A 15891-nucleotide genomic window follows, 5' to 3' on the forward strand; every position below is an offset into this window, starting at 1 on the left:
CTCCCATCCCCTCTTCCGATGCCCTCAGACCACCTATTCTCACTCAGCTGGATTCAGATCCTGAGGACACTGAACATACAAAACATTTAGGTAAGTGTATTGGTTAAAACCCGAACATTGGTGCACAAGTATGTTACCATTTCAGATCTACGTGCAGCCTTCTCCCAGGAATGCCACCCTCATATCCTTTGCTTTTCCTAGGATATTCACCCCCTGGTCCCTCCCACCTCACCTCAGGCTCAGACCACAGATACCCAACTCGGCAGCGGGAGCATCAGGGGCCAGGCCTAGTTCTACTTGTGGAGTGGGGTAAGTCACATGAACTCTGGACCTCTCCGGTTTCTCACCCAGATTTGGAGGTGGAGATGACCTAGCATGCTTTTCCCAAAATGTGGGGGCAGAGGAACAAGAACCACAGCAGGCTCAGAGTCCTTTCGTATAATGCTCCACTGCCCAGCAACACCCCCACGGGCCTGGCATGAGGTTTGGGAAGTGCAGAGGAAGTGAGGAAGTGAAATCTGGCCTCTAACTGGCTTTGAAGCAGGGTTCTAGTAAGCTAGTTACATTTTCCCTGTGGTTTCCACAAGAAAATGCAAAGTAACTTTGCAATGAAAGTACGAATGCAGAAAAAAACAAAAGGTAATGAAGATTAAAAAGCAACATCATTACTCTGAGGAAAGAAAGAACAGACTAGGACTACTGCTAAAGTTATATAATGGCCCCTCTTTATCAAATAGGACCTTATTAGATCGAAGATTCTGTTACCACATAGTCATTACCCCCCCCAAATATTCAGTGCAGATTTAATAAAGACAAACTGCCTTGATGACTTACATAAAGAGGCTTCTAGAAGTTCATCTGAAAACTTAAATGTGGGGAAGAGCAGCGCCAGTTCTCGGCTGGCGTCCTCTCTGTCCTGGCTTCCGTGGACTGCATTGAAGGGCATTTCTGTGCCAAACTGAGCGCGGAGACTGCGAACATTGGCAAAACAAGAAACAATTGTTTCATTAATGAAAAGAAACTTTTGCTCTCTGGCAACATGGGCACCAGCAGCCAGTTAGCCCCTTGCACTTCTGTGAAATGGCTTTTTCTGCATTGGAAACGCCAAGAACAACAGCAAGGACAGTAGCTGACATCTATTTCATCAAGAAGGTGTGCTGGGCATGTTGCCAAGTACTCACATACACGATCCCGTTTCGTTTGTGCCACAGCTCTGTGAAGGACACTCTGTCACGATTCTCAATTTAAATATGCGTGAGTCACAGTGTAGGCTCGAGAGCTGTCATTTTGTTGATCTCACTACCAGGGACGAATGCCCTGCCAAGAGCTCGATGTAGGTGTGCTTCGTTAATTCCTCAATAACCCCGTAAGATAACACTAATACTGCCAGGGCTTCCTTTGCATCAAGCACTGTTCCAAGCGTTTCATATACATATATGTATATACACATACAGACACACACACACACATGCGTACATATGCTCATTTAATCCTCTCATCAATGTGTGAGTCATTGTAGTATCCGTTTTTCAGATGAAGAAATTGAGGCACAGAGGGATTAATGTATGGCCCTAGGGAGTACTCGTAACAGCTCCCAGGACAGGTGTCATAACCCCATTTTACAGATGAGAACTGAAGCTCAGAAAAAGGACTTATTCGAGTATGTGGTTAGCTAGGATCTGAACCCTGGGCTGTCTTATTAGTCCCATGTATGAATGTTCTGGTCTCCCACAACTGCAAGGTACAACTGCAGTTACTTAGTCTCTTGCTCATTTCCTTTCTGGTCACTGGGGCTCTCTCAGCTTCAAAGACAAGGCACAGTGGGTTTGGCATTGATGCCAGGCTAAATACAGGGCCACAGCAGCCTCGTGCAAAGTGCAGAACCAAGTGCTCAGAATCCAGGGGGCCTCAGAACACCCTGTGTGGATCCTTAGGCTCTGCCCAGAGTCTCTGACTTGGCAGACTTTGGCGGGGACCTGTAATCCGTATTTCCTGGATGCGTGTTGCCTTTGTTTCTGGAACCACATTGTGGAACTCCCTAACTGTAGGACTAGATCAGAGAGTGAGGGTAGCAGGGTCTCCTCACATAGATAACAAAGAGGTCAGCATCTCTCCAAATATATGTAACGGGATTTGGGGCTGAATATAGAGCAAGGCTCTGGGCTTCTTTGGATGCAGGTTTTGAGACAAATGAAAAGACGAGAGCTGGTGACATCACCTGTCAGGCTGCTCCCTCCTTGCTACATCAGGGTCACAGGGCCCCATGAGCGTTCGCCAGGCAGTGATCACGTCCTCAGTGCCCTCAGGCTCAGGCCTGGTGAGGATCAGGAGGTGGCTCGGTCCACTGCACATGTGGTGAACCAGCTTCTCAAATGCCTCCTAGCACAAGGAGAGGAAACAGTGACCCAGGGCAGAGTTACTGGGGTCTATAGTGGGTCAGTGGGCCCATAGCACCTGCAGGAAGGGAGGGGGTCAGTGAGCAGCCTTGCCACCAGCCACCATGCCCATGGAGGGCCCATGGGAAGGGTGGTGGTGACCAGCAACACAAAGAGAACCCAGACAAAGGCAAAACCAGGAAAATGAGACTTGGATTTGATTTATTTGGGGTTGAATGAGAGACTATAACAAGTTAAGTAGGGACATATGTGTGTGGAAATCATGTGGATGCTGGATAACCATGGGGTGCCGTGTAGCTAAGACTTGTTTTTTGCAATGCCTTACAACTCTTCCCCCTGCTTCAAGTAGCAGTTTTCCTTTGGGGAGAGCCCTTCCCCGGTTCACTTGGCCTAGACTGGCTGACAACAGTGATGCCTCTCCACCCCCTCCACTGCCACTCTCTAAACACACACACCTCACCTGAAAGGTGAGGCTAAGACCGAGCGGGGTCCATTAGGCCTCCATCCCAAGTATCCCAAGTAGGGGAGGCAGAAGCGGAAGTGAGTGGAAAGTGGTTGAATCTGAGTTGTCCAACAGCAGCACCTAAAGTGACTGTTCATGGGATTCTGCTTCTAAGCTCCCTACAACTCTATGCCTCCTAGCACAAGGAGAGGAAACAGTGACCCAGGGCAGAGGTTCTTCTCCCCAGCACCTTCTTGTTCAACTCCTTCAACTCTCTTCTTCAGTTCTGGGACCTATGGAGTATTCTTCCAAGAAACTCTTCATGTCATCACTTAAGTTAGAATCAAAATCTCTTCCTTGCAGCCAAAGAACTTTCTACCTAACACACACTATAATCTTTAAGAGCAAATCATGGCCTTCTGGCTGTTCATATTCTTGTTCTTCCTAATACTCTATTTTCTCCCAAACTAACATCAATCTATAAACATAATGTTGGGGAAAGAGAAAGATATGAGAGTGGGTTGGACATGTAGAAGCAAAGGAGCTGACCTCTCCAGCTTTGTGCTGATAGAAAAGCCGCATTTCTGCTTCTGTCATGGTTCTCTCTTCATTTGCTAAAATGTCAAAACCGGCTTCGTGGATCTGTAATGTGCATATATATATGTTGTGAAAGGGAAAATCAAGCCCAAATTCACATTCACATTTAAATGAGCTGGAAAGTAAAAGATAATGGGAAAGGGAACATTAAAGACAGCGAAGACCCTCATCCTCATCACATCTGTCCCAAACAGCTATAGAATGTGTCATTGACTTGGGGCGCCTGGGTGGCTCAGTGGGTTAAGCCTCTGCCTTAGGCTCAGGTCGTGATCTCAGCATACTGGGATCGAGCCCCACGTCGGGCTCTCTGCTCAGTGGGGAGCCTGCTTCCTTCTCTCTCTGCCAGCCTCTCTGCCTACTTGTGATCCCTCTGTCAAATAAATAAATAAAATCTTTAAAAAAAAAAAATGTGTGATTGACTTAACTGGCATTTTGGTTGGAGCTCCTCAGCAGCCTCTTTTTCCAATAGTACACTGTTGTTCGATGTCCTGCCCCTGCTTTTCCACCAGAGGAGACATGAGGGCAGTCTGTCCAGGAAGCCTGGTCTTTCTTACCTTCATAATAATCTCATCAGTCTTTCCATGGACCACTGCGTCTGGCTTAATGATGGCCAAGGTGCAGGTCTTCCCTGATGAAGCTGCAAGAAGCAGACGATAGTGCTGTCAGACGCTGGGCTCCTGGCACCCATCTTTGAGGCTCTCAGGGTATCCGCAGGGACCATGCAGCCTCTGCACACAGCTCCCAGGGCTCCCGTGCTGGCCTCTGGGCTGTGCCCCTGCACACTTGGACTCTAGTCGAGGCGTGGGTCAGGCTACAGACCTCACCCTCTACCTGGCTCCAAGGGACGGAGAGAGGCAAACGACTTGATCCTGGGAGAAGAGGGGTGAGGTGGAGGTGGGGAGGGCGGAAGGGAAGGGAGAGCAGGGAGAGATCAGAGACCAACCACTCAGGAACAGAAGCCCAGCAACAACTGAAAGAGTTGGCTTGGAGCTGGGGAGCACTGGAACAGAGGGAACACTCGCTTGTGCCTTCCTGTCACCTCCCCTGATTTGGAGCCTCTAAGTGCTGTCTACTGTGTTCTCTCTCCTCTCACTCTTCTGGCTACTTCGCCAGAGCTTCTTTTTAACTTTCCTGGCATATGGGCAGTGAAGACTGCCCCAGGCCCTGAGTCTCTACGACTCTTCAGCACCAGCACATTCTACCAAACTGCAACGACCATCTTCTCTGTCATCACAAATTCTCCTGAGAGAAGACCAGGTTGGCTGGCTCATTGTTTGGAGCCAAGGTATCAGTCATAGCTCCCTGAACAGTGTCCTGATGGTTGTCCTTGGGTCAGTGTCCACAGGCCCTGCGGAGGTGGTGTATGAGTACAGTTCCTGCTCAGGCCTGTAGGGGGCTCGGTGTCCAGTCCATAAGGCCATCCCTGCTGTACTCCTGTTTGTATCAGCTTGGCTTTGGTGAGCTCCCTGTCTTCTCCACAGACTCTGTATCCCCCATAGCCTATTTTCTGTTCTCAACCTTTGTATCAGTTGTATGGCAATGAAACATGACATCTGCTTTTGAGGAGAGATTCCTACTCAAAAAATCTCAAAAACATGGGTACTGCAAAAATGTGAATCATTTAAAGCAACAGATTATCCATTCTTCTATTTTATTTGTAACATCCTATGACTACTTAGTCTTTAAGAGACTCGTAAAATGAAATCCCTTATATGATGACCCATTAATGAGATCCTCTAGAGACACAGGGTGAGAAGAGAAGAGGCCAGATCAGGGCCTGGAAAACTGCAGCTTGAAAAGGGAACAAATGAGAAAAGGTCAATGAAGGGGAGGCTGCAGAGAGGCCAGAGACATAGAAGGAAAACGAGAAAGAGACGAGGGTTTGGAGAAAGAAGGTACAGTCGACATTATCCAAGTCCTCAGAGAGAGGCTGTAGGATATGACTGGACACCGTGTGTTGGGTTTGGCACCAAAAGGGTCAGCAGTGCCCCATGAGCACCAGGAAACAGGTCGGGCAGGAGCCAAAGGTGAGGGGTACCCAAGGAGTAGGGAGCTCAGGAAGCTCAGGCGTGGTGGAGAGGAAGGCCAAGGGCAAGAGCAGATTTTATGTTACTTTCTAGGTGGAGAGATTCGATTTGAGAGGAGATAATGAGGGAGGGTAAAGGAGATCATCCAAAAAAGGCAGTAACAACTGTTTCTTGCAGAAGCCAAAACACTGATTTTTTTCACACGAAGTTTTTTTGCTCTCCCAACTGTGCCGCTTTCCTTGTTAGAATCCCAACTCAAACCACCTCCATTATCTACACATGAACAAACAGCCTTTCTGGTTCACGCAATAATAAAAATCTTCCTTATCCTTTGAACTCAGCTCCTGAACTTAATGCTGATTTCCCCTGGCATCTCAGTTACTGTCACAAGCCACCTTCTAACTGCTGGTTTCCCTGCTGTCAGGTCAAGATGTTCTTCTTATAGTAAAGGTTCAGGAGTAACTGTGACGCCCAGGACTCCTGACTTTTGGACCCTTCAGAAAAAGGTGAAGAAAAGAAATGAGCGATTTAATTCAAACAAAGACCCAGGAAACACCAGCTTCATTACTTGAAATTCTGTCTTCCTTTTTATTAGGTGGGGCTTTTCCTGATGCTGGGCTATTGCCTTAAAAGTCATACCTGTTATAGTTGAGCATGATTGGAAAGCTGTGAAAGGTACCTACGATGGCAAGAAAGGGCAGAAGGAAGATTTGACAAAGTCATGTTTGAAGTCAGGTAATGGAAACAGAATGTTTTGAGGTTAATCTTCCCAGAGTTCTGATGCCCACATCACTGATTGTCCTTTGCTTCTAGCCTTTGCTTCTCACCTTGCTGACTGGTTCTGCACTCACCCACGTCCTCGTCATCACCAATGTCCTTGTCGTGGGAGAGGCATCCGTCTTCATCAGACAGAGGCTCATCTCTAATCTAGAGCAACAAATTGGTCACAAACAGAAAGTGGTTAACTTAGTTAAAATTACCACAACGGCCTCCAGAAACTGACAGAAGCAAAAAAACAAAACAACAACAACAACAACAACAAAAAAAACAAAGGCCTGAGATGCAGAACCAAGAAAAGAGAGTTGAGACCATCAGACCATCAGCCTTGGAAACTTTACAAGACCCTTTTTAGTAGCCAGATGACTGTGGGGGTGAGGGTGTTCGAAGACAAGGAAATCCATGCTGACTTTAAGGTTTAGATTCGGCCCATTTCCACAAGCGTCAAGTAGAAAAGATGAAGTAGGGAGTCGGCCAGAAGACACAGGGAGATCCTTAGCTACTGCCTCCCCTGGGCATGTTAGTCGTGAAGACACATATCATCTCCCCCTGGAGGGGGCACAAGCACGTGTAATTTTCAGCAAAAAATATAATTGATTCTAATCTGTTCTATAAAAACAGGGCTTTACTTTTTGAAAGTGAGTATGAAAACTTGAACAATGAACACAACTTTAAGGCTCGTTGGACGGAAGCTCAAAGCACAGGAAATGCCTCTTATCTGACGCTGGTGTCTGTGTTCAATGGCAGCCAAGTTTCTGTGAGAAACTGTGAGAGACTGTGCTGTCATGGAAACAATTTATCAAAATCACAAGCCATGTTGATTGCTCGTGTGAATGACAGCTTAATTTCTAAATTAAATAATCCCTTGGGGATCTCAAGTAAACTTTCAGGTATGGGAGGCAAGGGCAGGTCACCAGGAGAGAGCTCACCTCTACCCACTACTCTACTCCGTAACTTTATTTCCATTTCTGAACTCATTGTCAGGGGTCCAGAAACCCCGGTTAAGAATTGAAATGGGGATGCATGGGAAATGGATAAAAGAAGTTCAAGGCTCTGGATGAAGGGGGTGACTTTTTAAAAGTTTTTAAAATGCATGTTGGGGGACCTGGTTGGCTCAGTTGTTTAAGTGTCTGCCTTCAGCTCTGGTCCTGATCCTGGGGTCCTGGGATCCAGCCCCACATGTGCCTCCCTGCTCAGTGGGGAGTTTGTTTTTCCCTCTCTCTGTGTCCCTCTCCCCACTCTCTCTCTCTCTCTGTCAAATAAATAAATAAAATCCAAAATAAAGTAATAAAATAAGATAAAATGCATGTATGCCCTAGTGGACACTGCCTCCCCCTGAGCCTTCAGAGACCCTAGGTGGGCATTTAATGACACATGTCACTGAGCACTCCAGGAAAATTCAGGGGGCAGGGAGACACTGAGTTTGCTTCTGGCGGGAGGGCTCCTTACCACTTTGCGCTCACAGCCTTCGGCCAGAACTTTCTTTTCAGCCTCCAGCTGCTCTCGGATGGTTTTCTGCAGCAGTGGGGCATTGGCGCCTCTAACCACGGCCACCAGCTCTCCACCCTAGAACACAGAACACACGCGCCACCCAAACCACCTGAACTCATCTTCACCTATCTTCATGTCTTTCAAGAGACAGCGAGTGTCCAAGCGCTTTGCTTAGGCACGTGCCCGAGGTCGAGGCCTCTATCCACTTCTCTGCCGTCTCCCCCATGCCTCTCCTTTCAGAACTGCCTTCAGGGAAACAGGGAATCAGTTAAGGGAGAAGCAGGGCAACGAAGCTGTGAGTGAATAAGGGTGGCCTAGTCGTGGCTCGTCCGCTCAACAAGTACCTATTGAGCACTTACTCTGCTAAGCGCCAAGACAGAGGCAAAGCATATGAACAGTCAATGTGAAAAGCCAGAGTTGCCTGCTTCAGGGAACGGGAAGTCAAGTGGGGAGAGGTGGTCATATCAAAGAAACAATCACCATAGAATAAGATCATTGCTTGAAGAGGGGGAATGTACAGGATGCTTGGCATTTAGGGCAAGAATGGATTCCCAGCTCCATATGGGGTGGTCAGAGGAAGCTTTGTTCACCTTCACATCAAGGTGGTGTTTGGGGTGACTGAGTCTCCTTCTTTAACCTTTTGACAGTCAATCTATGCCTATTACTCACAGAAATTGGTGGCGAGCAGGCCCTCCCGCAGAGGAGAGGCTGTGATGGAGCCCACCGCCTTGGCACCTGCCCCCACACCGCCCCAGTATGATTCATGCCCTCATCACTACAGGCGCAAGCCAGCGAACGAACCCCTGTGCCAGCGATCGGACTTCCTTGCCTGTGCTCTGCTGTCACTGGGGCCCCTTCCCACTCCTCCCTTCCAGTCTTCCATCACGAATCAACACCCAGATAATGTTCGCCAGAAGACTCCAGTTTCTGAAACGTGCGGTGCCGAGGGCAGGAATCTGAAGGTCTCCAAACTCAGCCACCCTGGCCTGGCTGTCAGGAGAGGTGGGTGGGTAGGCCTCAGTTTCCCCTGACTATACTAGGAGGGGGCTGCAGTCAGCAGGAGCATTTCTGGCACTTGCCTTTAGGGCCTGGCAGGTAGCCTAAGCTACGAAGCCAGGAGTGAAGCAGTGGGCCCTGAGGGGCATGGGGCCAGAGCATGGATGTCACTCCCAAAGACGTCCAATTTCTCTTCCAAAACATGGAATGACTTGGCTCTCATTTCTGAATGTCTGGAAGCATATCTTCACATCTTACAATTCAATAAAAATGAATGCGGAGCTTGTCTGCCCCCTTAGAGTGTGTGTGCTGAAAGCTTCCTTCTATGGTGGAGGAAATCTTGAAAACCTTGCTCTCTGATCGTGAAGCATCAGTCAAGCGTACGCGTGAGCCAGAAGGAGCAGACGCATTTGAGTGACTCCCATTCTCTCCCATATGCAGCCGGCCAGGAAGGCTGCGGGCCCAGAGGGACCATCAGGAGCTGCGTCGTGCCGGGCCTGCCTGCCAGCGAGCCGGGCCATCATGCGAGGCAGGCACCTGCATCACCATGAAGTAAGCGTGCCTCTTCCTACCCCAAATAACAAACGCAGTCAAGGAGAAGGCAGTCCCTCATTTGGATCAGTGAAGCCTCTTGGTGACTTTCAGTGAAATAGAACCCTGATGATCTGTAATGTGTTTCTGGTTCTGCAGATATACTTACTGCATAAAACAGAAAGGTTGGCTCACACTTCCCACGGTATTTTTCAAGGACATCAAGACAATCTGCTTCTGCCTAAAGAAAACAAGCTGTCAGGGGGGACCTAGGGTGCCAGGAACACAGGGGCATGCTGGTGGGAGAACCACAGGGGACAATACCCACACAGACACAAACCCCTTATATACACACATAGACGCCATAAACACACAGCACATACGCACACACACCCATGTGTATATACTCACACATATCCATCTTACACACACCTCGCCCCATGCACGGCCACACTCACAGCCACACTGTGACTGTTCGCCCCAGAGGATGCCCTGGCAGGCTCTCAAGCCTCGGCCCCTAATGTCTTTTCATCAGAATAACTCTGCTGTGGACATACTGTTAAAAATTGTTGGCAGGGGGCTTTTTGGAAGAATAAGACAAGGTGGAAACAAGGTTCCTTCTGCTCCCCAGCCAGCTGCTGCTCTGCATGCCACCTTGCTGCTGCCAAGACCGACACCCACAGAGGGGGAAGGTCCTTAGTCTTTGCCTTCCGAGCCTGAGAAAGCCTGTACAGGGGCAGGCATTCCCACTGCACACTTTCCCCAGAGGTACCAGAACTGACGCCCCGTGAAGAAAGTGCCGAGTCCTTGAGAGGTGAGCGCAAGTGTCTTTTCTCCTGTGTTCTCCTAGAACCTCTAATCCGAGTGTCTCTCACACGCTTCTCTGGAATTTATTCCCATTTCCATACATTGATCCAAGTAAACATTGGCTAGAAGCTCCCTGTGATGGAGCAGAGCATAAAACTCTTGGAACTGTGTGCTCTGAGAGTAAGACTTCAGAGTTCCCAGGGCTCATGAGCCAGAAGCCATGGCATGCTCACGTGTGGGTGACACACACCCCTTCCCTGTGCACAGGGTCAAGAGATGCCTGAGCTCACATTGACTGTCAGGCGGGTGGGGGTGAGGTAGGAACCCTTCATCATGGAAGAAACTATAAAGCTTCGTAACTGATGACCAAAATTTTCACAACTGATGCCTTTTCAATCATCTGGGAAGGGCAGCTCACGTTTCCTGTCCCCGCTTTTAAATGTTTATTTTACAGTGTTGCGTGGCATTCTGCTGAGTGAGGAACTTACTTTTTTTTTTTATAAACATGTAATATATTTTTATCCCCAGGGGTACAGGTCTGTGAATCATCAGGTTTACACACTTCACAGCACTCACCATAGCACATACCCTCCCCAATGTCCATAACCCCACCCCCCCTAGTGAGGAACTTACTAATGCAAAATGCAGAAGGTCCAGGCCGGCCTCGATCCTCATCTTCTGGAAGAGGCTTACCATGGGTTTGCAGGGCCCACACCAGCCTTGGTAGACATCGACAACTGTGTGCATCCAAGAAGCAGGAACATTAAGTGAGCACCAGTACTCTCCAGGTCAGGTAAAACTGACCCCTGCAAACTTGAACCCCCTCCAGACACACGTCTGTTTGCAGGGTTATTCAATGGCTCACGGGGTTTATTCTCCCCTTGGAGTGGGAGCCAGCACAGAGACACAGCCGCCCCTCATGCTTACAACTCAGTGTTCTTAACTCCACACATAATGAAGTAAGTGTGGTAGGAAACAGTTTTCTCTACAGGGATCCTTTCCCTGTAGTGATTTTCAGGCTACCATCATGGTTGGGCTGGCATAGAGTGGCCCTCAATAAATATTTGAATTGTACTAAAATGATCTATTCTAAAAGAGGTCACTGTTGGCGGCCTGTCAACCTACAGTCAACTCTTAGCTGCTTTGATAATAAGCACAGTTTTGACATTTTCCCCCTGAAGAATTGAAAGCCTCTTCTTTGGGTAAAGGAAGGTTTTATTTACTTTATAAAATCAATGTCGTTCGGGACGCCTGGGTGGCTCAGTTGGTTGGACAATTGCCTTCAGCTCAGGTCATGATCCCAGAGTCCCGGGATCGAGTCCCGCATCGGGCTCCCGGCTCCATGGGTAGTCTGCTTCTCCCTCTGACCTTCTCCTCGCTCATGCTCTCTCTCCCTGTCTCTCTCTCAAATAAATAAATAAAATCTTTAAAAAAAAAAATCAATGTCGTTCTCCTGAAAAGTATACCTGCTAGAGACCTAGATGGAAACTCGGATTATTTTTTCTTTGTCAGTCGCAGTCTATGGAGTATGCCAGGACTGGGCATGAGGGAATCGTCTGGTCTGATTGTATGAGGCCACAGGGCCTGTGAGAAAGCTAAGCAAAGCCAACACATGCGTACCAGACACACGCAGGACGTACCCAGCCCCATCATGACGACGTAGCTGGTGCTAGATTGTGTGAAGTTCAAAGACGTGAAGTAAGTAACCCAGGGTACAAAAGAAAAGAAAAAACAATTGAATTCTCAAGCGGTAGAACCTAGCTTTGATCCCAGGTTCGTCTCAGTGCATGCTGTTTCAACTACTCCAGGAAAGAAGTGAGATGCGTGGGTTCAGGTGCGCTGGTTAGCTTCAGCCAAGCCGCGCAGTTTTGCGGGGAGAAATTGAGAACCAAGTGGGGTATAGGAGGCATGGGGAAGCCAGGCACAGGGGGGCAGTGCAGGCGGGAGGGGAGGAAGGGAAGAATCCACAGACTTTGAAAGGGAAAGACAGGTGAGGAAAGTCACGTGGGTATGGAAAAGACTCCACCTAGGAGCCTGGCAGAGGAAAAGAACAGGGTGGTGGCAGGGAGAGATCATTTGGGGGAAGGAGAAATGTCAAATGGATTCTAGATCTCTGGGTTTCTAGTACAAACAAGAAAATCTAAGGCCAGTGGTCTCAAAGGTAGCCAGGCACCAGCAGAGATGGAGGCAGACTTGGGCCTCCTGGGCACCCACACAGAAGCTAAAGCTCTGGGCTTCTCTGAGGACAACAGCATCACACTTGAGAGGTCTGGGGATTTCAATACACCATAGTCATGGGGGAAGAAATCATTTGGGTCAAGCCAGGAAAAAGTCTTTGGAGACTTAGAGAGCCTGTGTTTGGGCCCACCAAAGAAAGCATGTTCACACCCCACTGGGGAAAAATATGGGGTCCCATTAGCTCACCAATCTCTCTGCAGGATTTGCACCCTTAGTTCAGCTTCCTGTCTCCCCTCATAGTCCTTGGCTGTCTTAGCAGTGGTGGGGCAAAGGCATACTTCACAAGGTTATGGGGGAGAGAGCAGCACTGGAGAGGAAGTCTATCAAGAGTCTGACTGAAAGACAGGAAGCAAAACAGAGAAGATATCTGGGAGGAAAGGCATGGCAGAGAAAATGAAAAGGCCTGTGTGTGCATGCGTGTAAATCTGAATTGACTTGCCTATTTGAAGGCAAGGGAAAATGAGCCAGGAGAAGGCGAGATTTCCAAGATGGCAGTTTCCTTTGGAAGCACATGTCTGCTGGCTTTAGAAAGAAGGAAGAGCATAGCTTCCTTGAGACCGCCCGATCAGAAGGGAAGGACGAGCCCCTGCTGCCCCCAGAAGATGCAATTCCCTGGCATGCTTAGAGCAGGGCTTGACAGTGTCCACACCCAGCAGATGTCCGCTGTGATCACCTAGGGTGCCTGAGACACAGCAAATTCTCAAAATGTGATGAAATGATAGATTTCTTACTGCCATTAAAGAAACAGAAGTAATGGTTGTTTTGCCCTACAGCCATGCTCCAGCTGCACCCACAAGACATGCAGACAAAATAGTTGAGACCTGACACCATCAAAAAAGCTGTGTAATCCCTCAGGTAGTTGAATGTGGCAAGACTCCCACCCATGCTGCCGAATCAGTGCGACCTGCACTCTGCCCCAGGCCCGGGCAAGTCTGCTGGAGACAGAGGAAAAAGACAATGCCCCTGTGTTTAGAGTTCAGGGGGAAAGCCGTGACTGCTCCCCGAGACAGGGGCCACACCAAGCTGGGTGTGTGCTGGGCGGAGAGGGGGAGACAGAGCCCCACCCCAAATGCCCAGGTGACACCCAGGGGGAAGTGACTGCACAGAGATTCTGGAAAGATTTCATGCAAGGAGGTTGCTGCTTTGGAGCGGGGCCTGGGGGTCATGATATTCCAGGGAGCAGGGACAGCATGGATAAAAGTGAAAAAGTGGGGAAACTTGTGGCATGTTCAGGAAACTGAACTGGAGCTCAGGACATATCTCTGGGAACAGTGGGGGAAGGGGCTGGAAAAGACAAACCGAAGTCATGGGGGAGGAGAGGGGTAGGGGCCTCGAAGGCTGAAGTCCCTAGGTGCGGGTGGCACCAGGGAGAGATAAGAGCAGACACAAGCTTGCCGAGCAGGTGTATAGGGAGGAGAACTGAGCAGATACAGAGAGAGAAAGGGAGCCCAGAGATACGCATGGTCAATGAAGATAAGAAAGGAACAGCAGCGGCAGATGTGGCTGGCAGCCTCTAAGATGGGGGAGTCCTGTCTCCTGGGAGGTAAGCCCCTGCCCTTGAGTGCAGGCCAGGCCTAATGACCGGCTTCTAATAAACAGTAGGGCAAAGCCATGGGACGTCACTGTTGAAATTCAGTTACAGAAAGATTCTGACTTATGTATGTCTCCCGCCCCTACCCTCTTCCTCAGGGAGAAGAAAGTTACTTCGCTGTGAGTAGGCTTGTGGGGAAATTGATAGCAAGAATTTGATGTCTCTGGCCAATGACCAGCAGGGCCCTGAGTCCTGCTAGCAGTCACAGGAACAAAGTTGGAAGTGACCTTCTAAGATCTGTCAGAGCCACGTGACCAAGCTTAGAAGCAAACTGAAACTTTCGTTGAGCTTTGACGTTCCCTGTTTCACTCCTTAATCACAGCCTGGTGGGAGACCCCAAACCAGAGACACCTCAAACCAAAGGCAATGCAACACCTGGATTCCAGACCCACAGAAACTGTGGGATAATAAATGTTCATTTTGGGGGCACCTGGGTGGCTCAGCTAGTTAAGCGTCTGCCTTTGGCTCAGGTCACGATCTCGGGGTCCTGGAATCAGGCCCCCCCACATTGGGCTCCGTGCTCAGCAGAGAGTCACCTCCTCCCTCTCCCTCTGCACTCTCTCACTCTCTCAAATAAATAAATAAATCTTTTAAAAAATAAATATTAATTTTTTATTTTTTATTTTTATTTATTTATTTTTTTTAAAGATTTTATTTATTTATTTGACAGAGAACACAAGTAGGCAGAGAGGCAGGCAGAGAGAGAGGAGGAAGCAGGCTCCCTGCTGAGCAGAGAGCCTGATGCGGGACTCGATCCCAGGACCCTGAGATCATGACCTGAGCCGAAGGCAGCGGCTTAACCCACTGAGCCACCCAGGCGCACTAAATATTAATTTTTTAATAAAACTACTAAGTAAATTGCGATAGATAACAAACAAGAAGATAGGGAGGAGGAGGCCCAGGGGACAGTGGCTATGCTGTATCCTAATAGCGGGGCAGTCCCTGGTTCCAGCCCCTCGGGAAGCCTGGCTCTCCTTCCAGCCCCTGAGTTCCAAGAGGTCCCCATATTCCTTCCGGTACATTCCCCTTTATGACTCAGGCAGTCAGAAGAGGTTTTCATTCCTTCACACCAAACAACCCTTGGGTCTAACAGTCAGCTCTGAGACAAGAGAGCCCTGTTGGCCAGCAGTCCTGATGGCTTTCCTGAACTGAACATACTAACAGATGTGCAAGGTGGATGTATCTACGCACACGAAGAAAAGACTCGGCTCTTCATTTACGGAACTCAAGATTAGAGGAAAATGGCGCTCATTGCAGCTTTTCTCTTCCTGGTTCAATATACTGTGTAGAAATATTGAAAAGGTTGGATCTAAAAACTTAAATTACCAGTTAGTCCTTTGGAACTGAGCATTTCCTCCCAAAGCTCCTGGGTGCTGATGTTAACCTAAGGTCAAAGAACAAAGGCTTTATTACTGAGGGCATGGATGGGGAAAGGATCTGATGTTTTTGCTCCAGATACCTACCTGCCTGCCTGCCTCTCGCGACCTCCCTTCCCGCTCTCTTTCCCTCTCTCCCCGCTTCCCTCCTTTTCTTCCTCCTCCCTCCCTCTCTGAAATATGTACAAACCCAGGCGCAAGCTGTCTTCTTTCCCCAATCTGCCTTCTCCTCCTTTCTTTTCCTGCCTCCAATCCACATGAATAACTCACCTAAGGAAATCTCAGTCATTTTTTTTTTAAATAATTTTTTCTTGTTGCTTGTACAAAAATAAAAACATAAAATTGTTTTGGGTCCATAAAGTGTACATAAATAATATCCTATGATAGAGATCTTTTTGCCATTTTTGTTCTCACTCAAATCCAGTTTTGACATTTATCTATATTCATATACAGAAAGGTATTCATTTGTTTTTTTCTTTTGGTCTTCTTACATGTTCTAGGGAAACAATTCATGTACAGTGAAATACACAGAACTAAAGGGTTACAGTTCACCGAGTTTTAGCAAATGCACACAACCCAAGTCACCACACTCCTCTCACAATACAGAACTTCTCCATCATCC

The 15891-nt window shown here is 48.4% G+C and overlaps 1 protein-coding gene and 1 long non-coding RNA gene across 6 annotated transcripts in view; one reads left to right on the forward strand and one right to left on the reverse strand.

Annotated features, from left to right (window-relative positions):
• NME9 (NME/NM23 family member 9) overlaps positions 1-15891 on the reverse strand; it is a 51214-nt gene that overhangs the window by 30508 nt on the left and 4815 nt on the right. For 2 of the 4 annotated variants that reach the window (XM_032334180.1, XM_032334193.1), the window contains exons 3-11: positions 15220-15277; positions 10698-10801; positions 9427-9498; positions 7689-7805; positions 6290-6389; positions 3990-4072; positions 3388-3480; positions 2219-2379; positions 835-971 (exon numbers count right to left, since the gene is read on the reverse strand). In XM_032334180.1, the coding sequence (XP_032190071.1) occupies positions 835-971; positions 2219-2379; positions 3388-3480; positions 3990-4072; positions 6290-6389; positions 7689-7805; positions 9427-9498; positions 10698-10801; positions 15220-15277 (925 nt within the window). The remainder of the gene's footprint in view (positions 1-834; positions 972-2218; positions 2380-3387; positions 3481-3989; positions 4073-6289; positions 6390-7688; positions 7806-9426; positions 9499-10697; positions 10802-15219; positions 15278-15891) is intronic. The other 2 variants (XM_032334186.1, XM_032334202.1) reach the window with 2 other exon arrangements.
• LOC116585040 lies at positions 230-6478 on the forward strand. Of its 2 annotated transcripts, XR_004283448.1 has the most exons (3): positions 230-309; positions 5887-5968; positions 6058-6478. It is a non-coding gene; the product is annotated as an uncharacterized LOC116585040 (long non-coding RNA). The 2 variants fall into 2 exon arrangements; XR_004283446.1 differs by having other exon boundaries at positions 5887-6478.

The sequence above is a fragment of the Mustela erminea genome, chromosome 1, assembly GCF_009829155.1.
Source record: "Mustela erminea isolate mMusErm1 chromosome 1, mMusErm1.Pri, whole genome shotgun sequence".
NCBI lineage: Eukaryota > Metazoa > Chordata > Mammalia > Carnivora > Mustelidae > Mustela > Mustela erminea.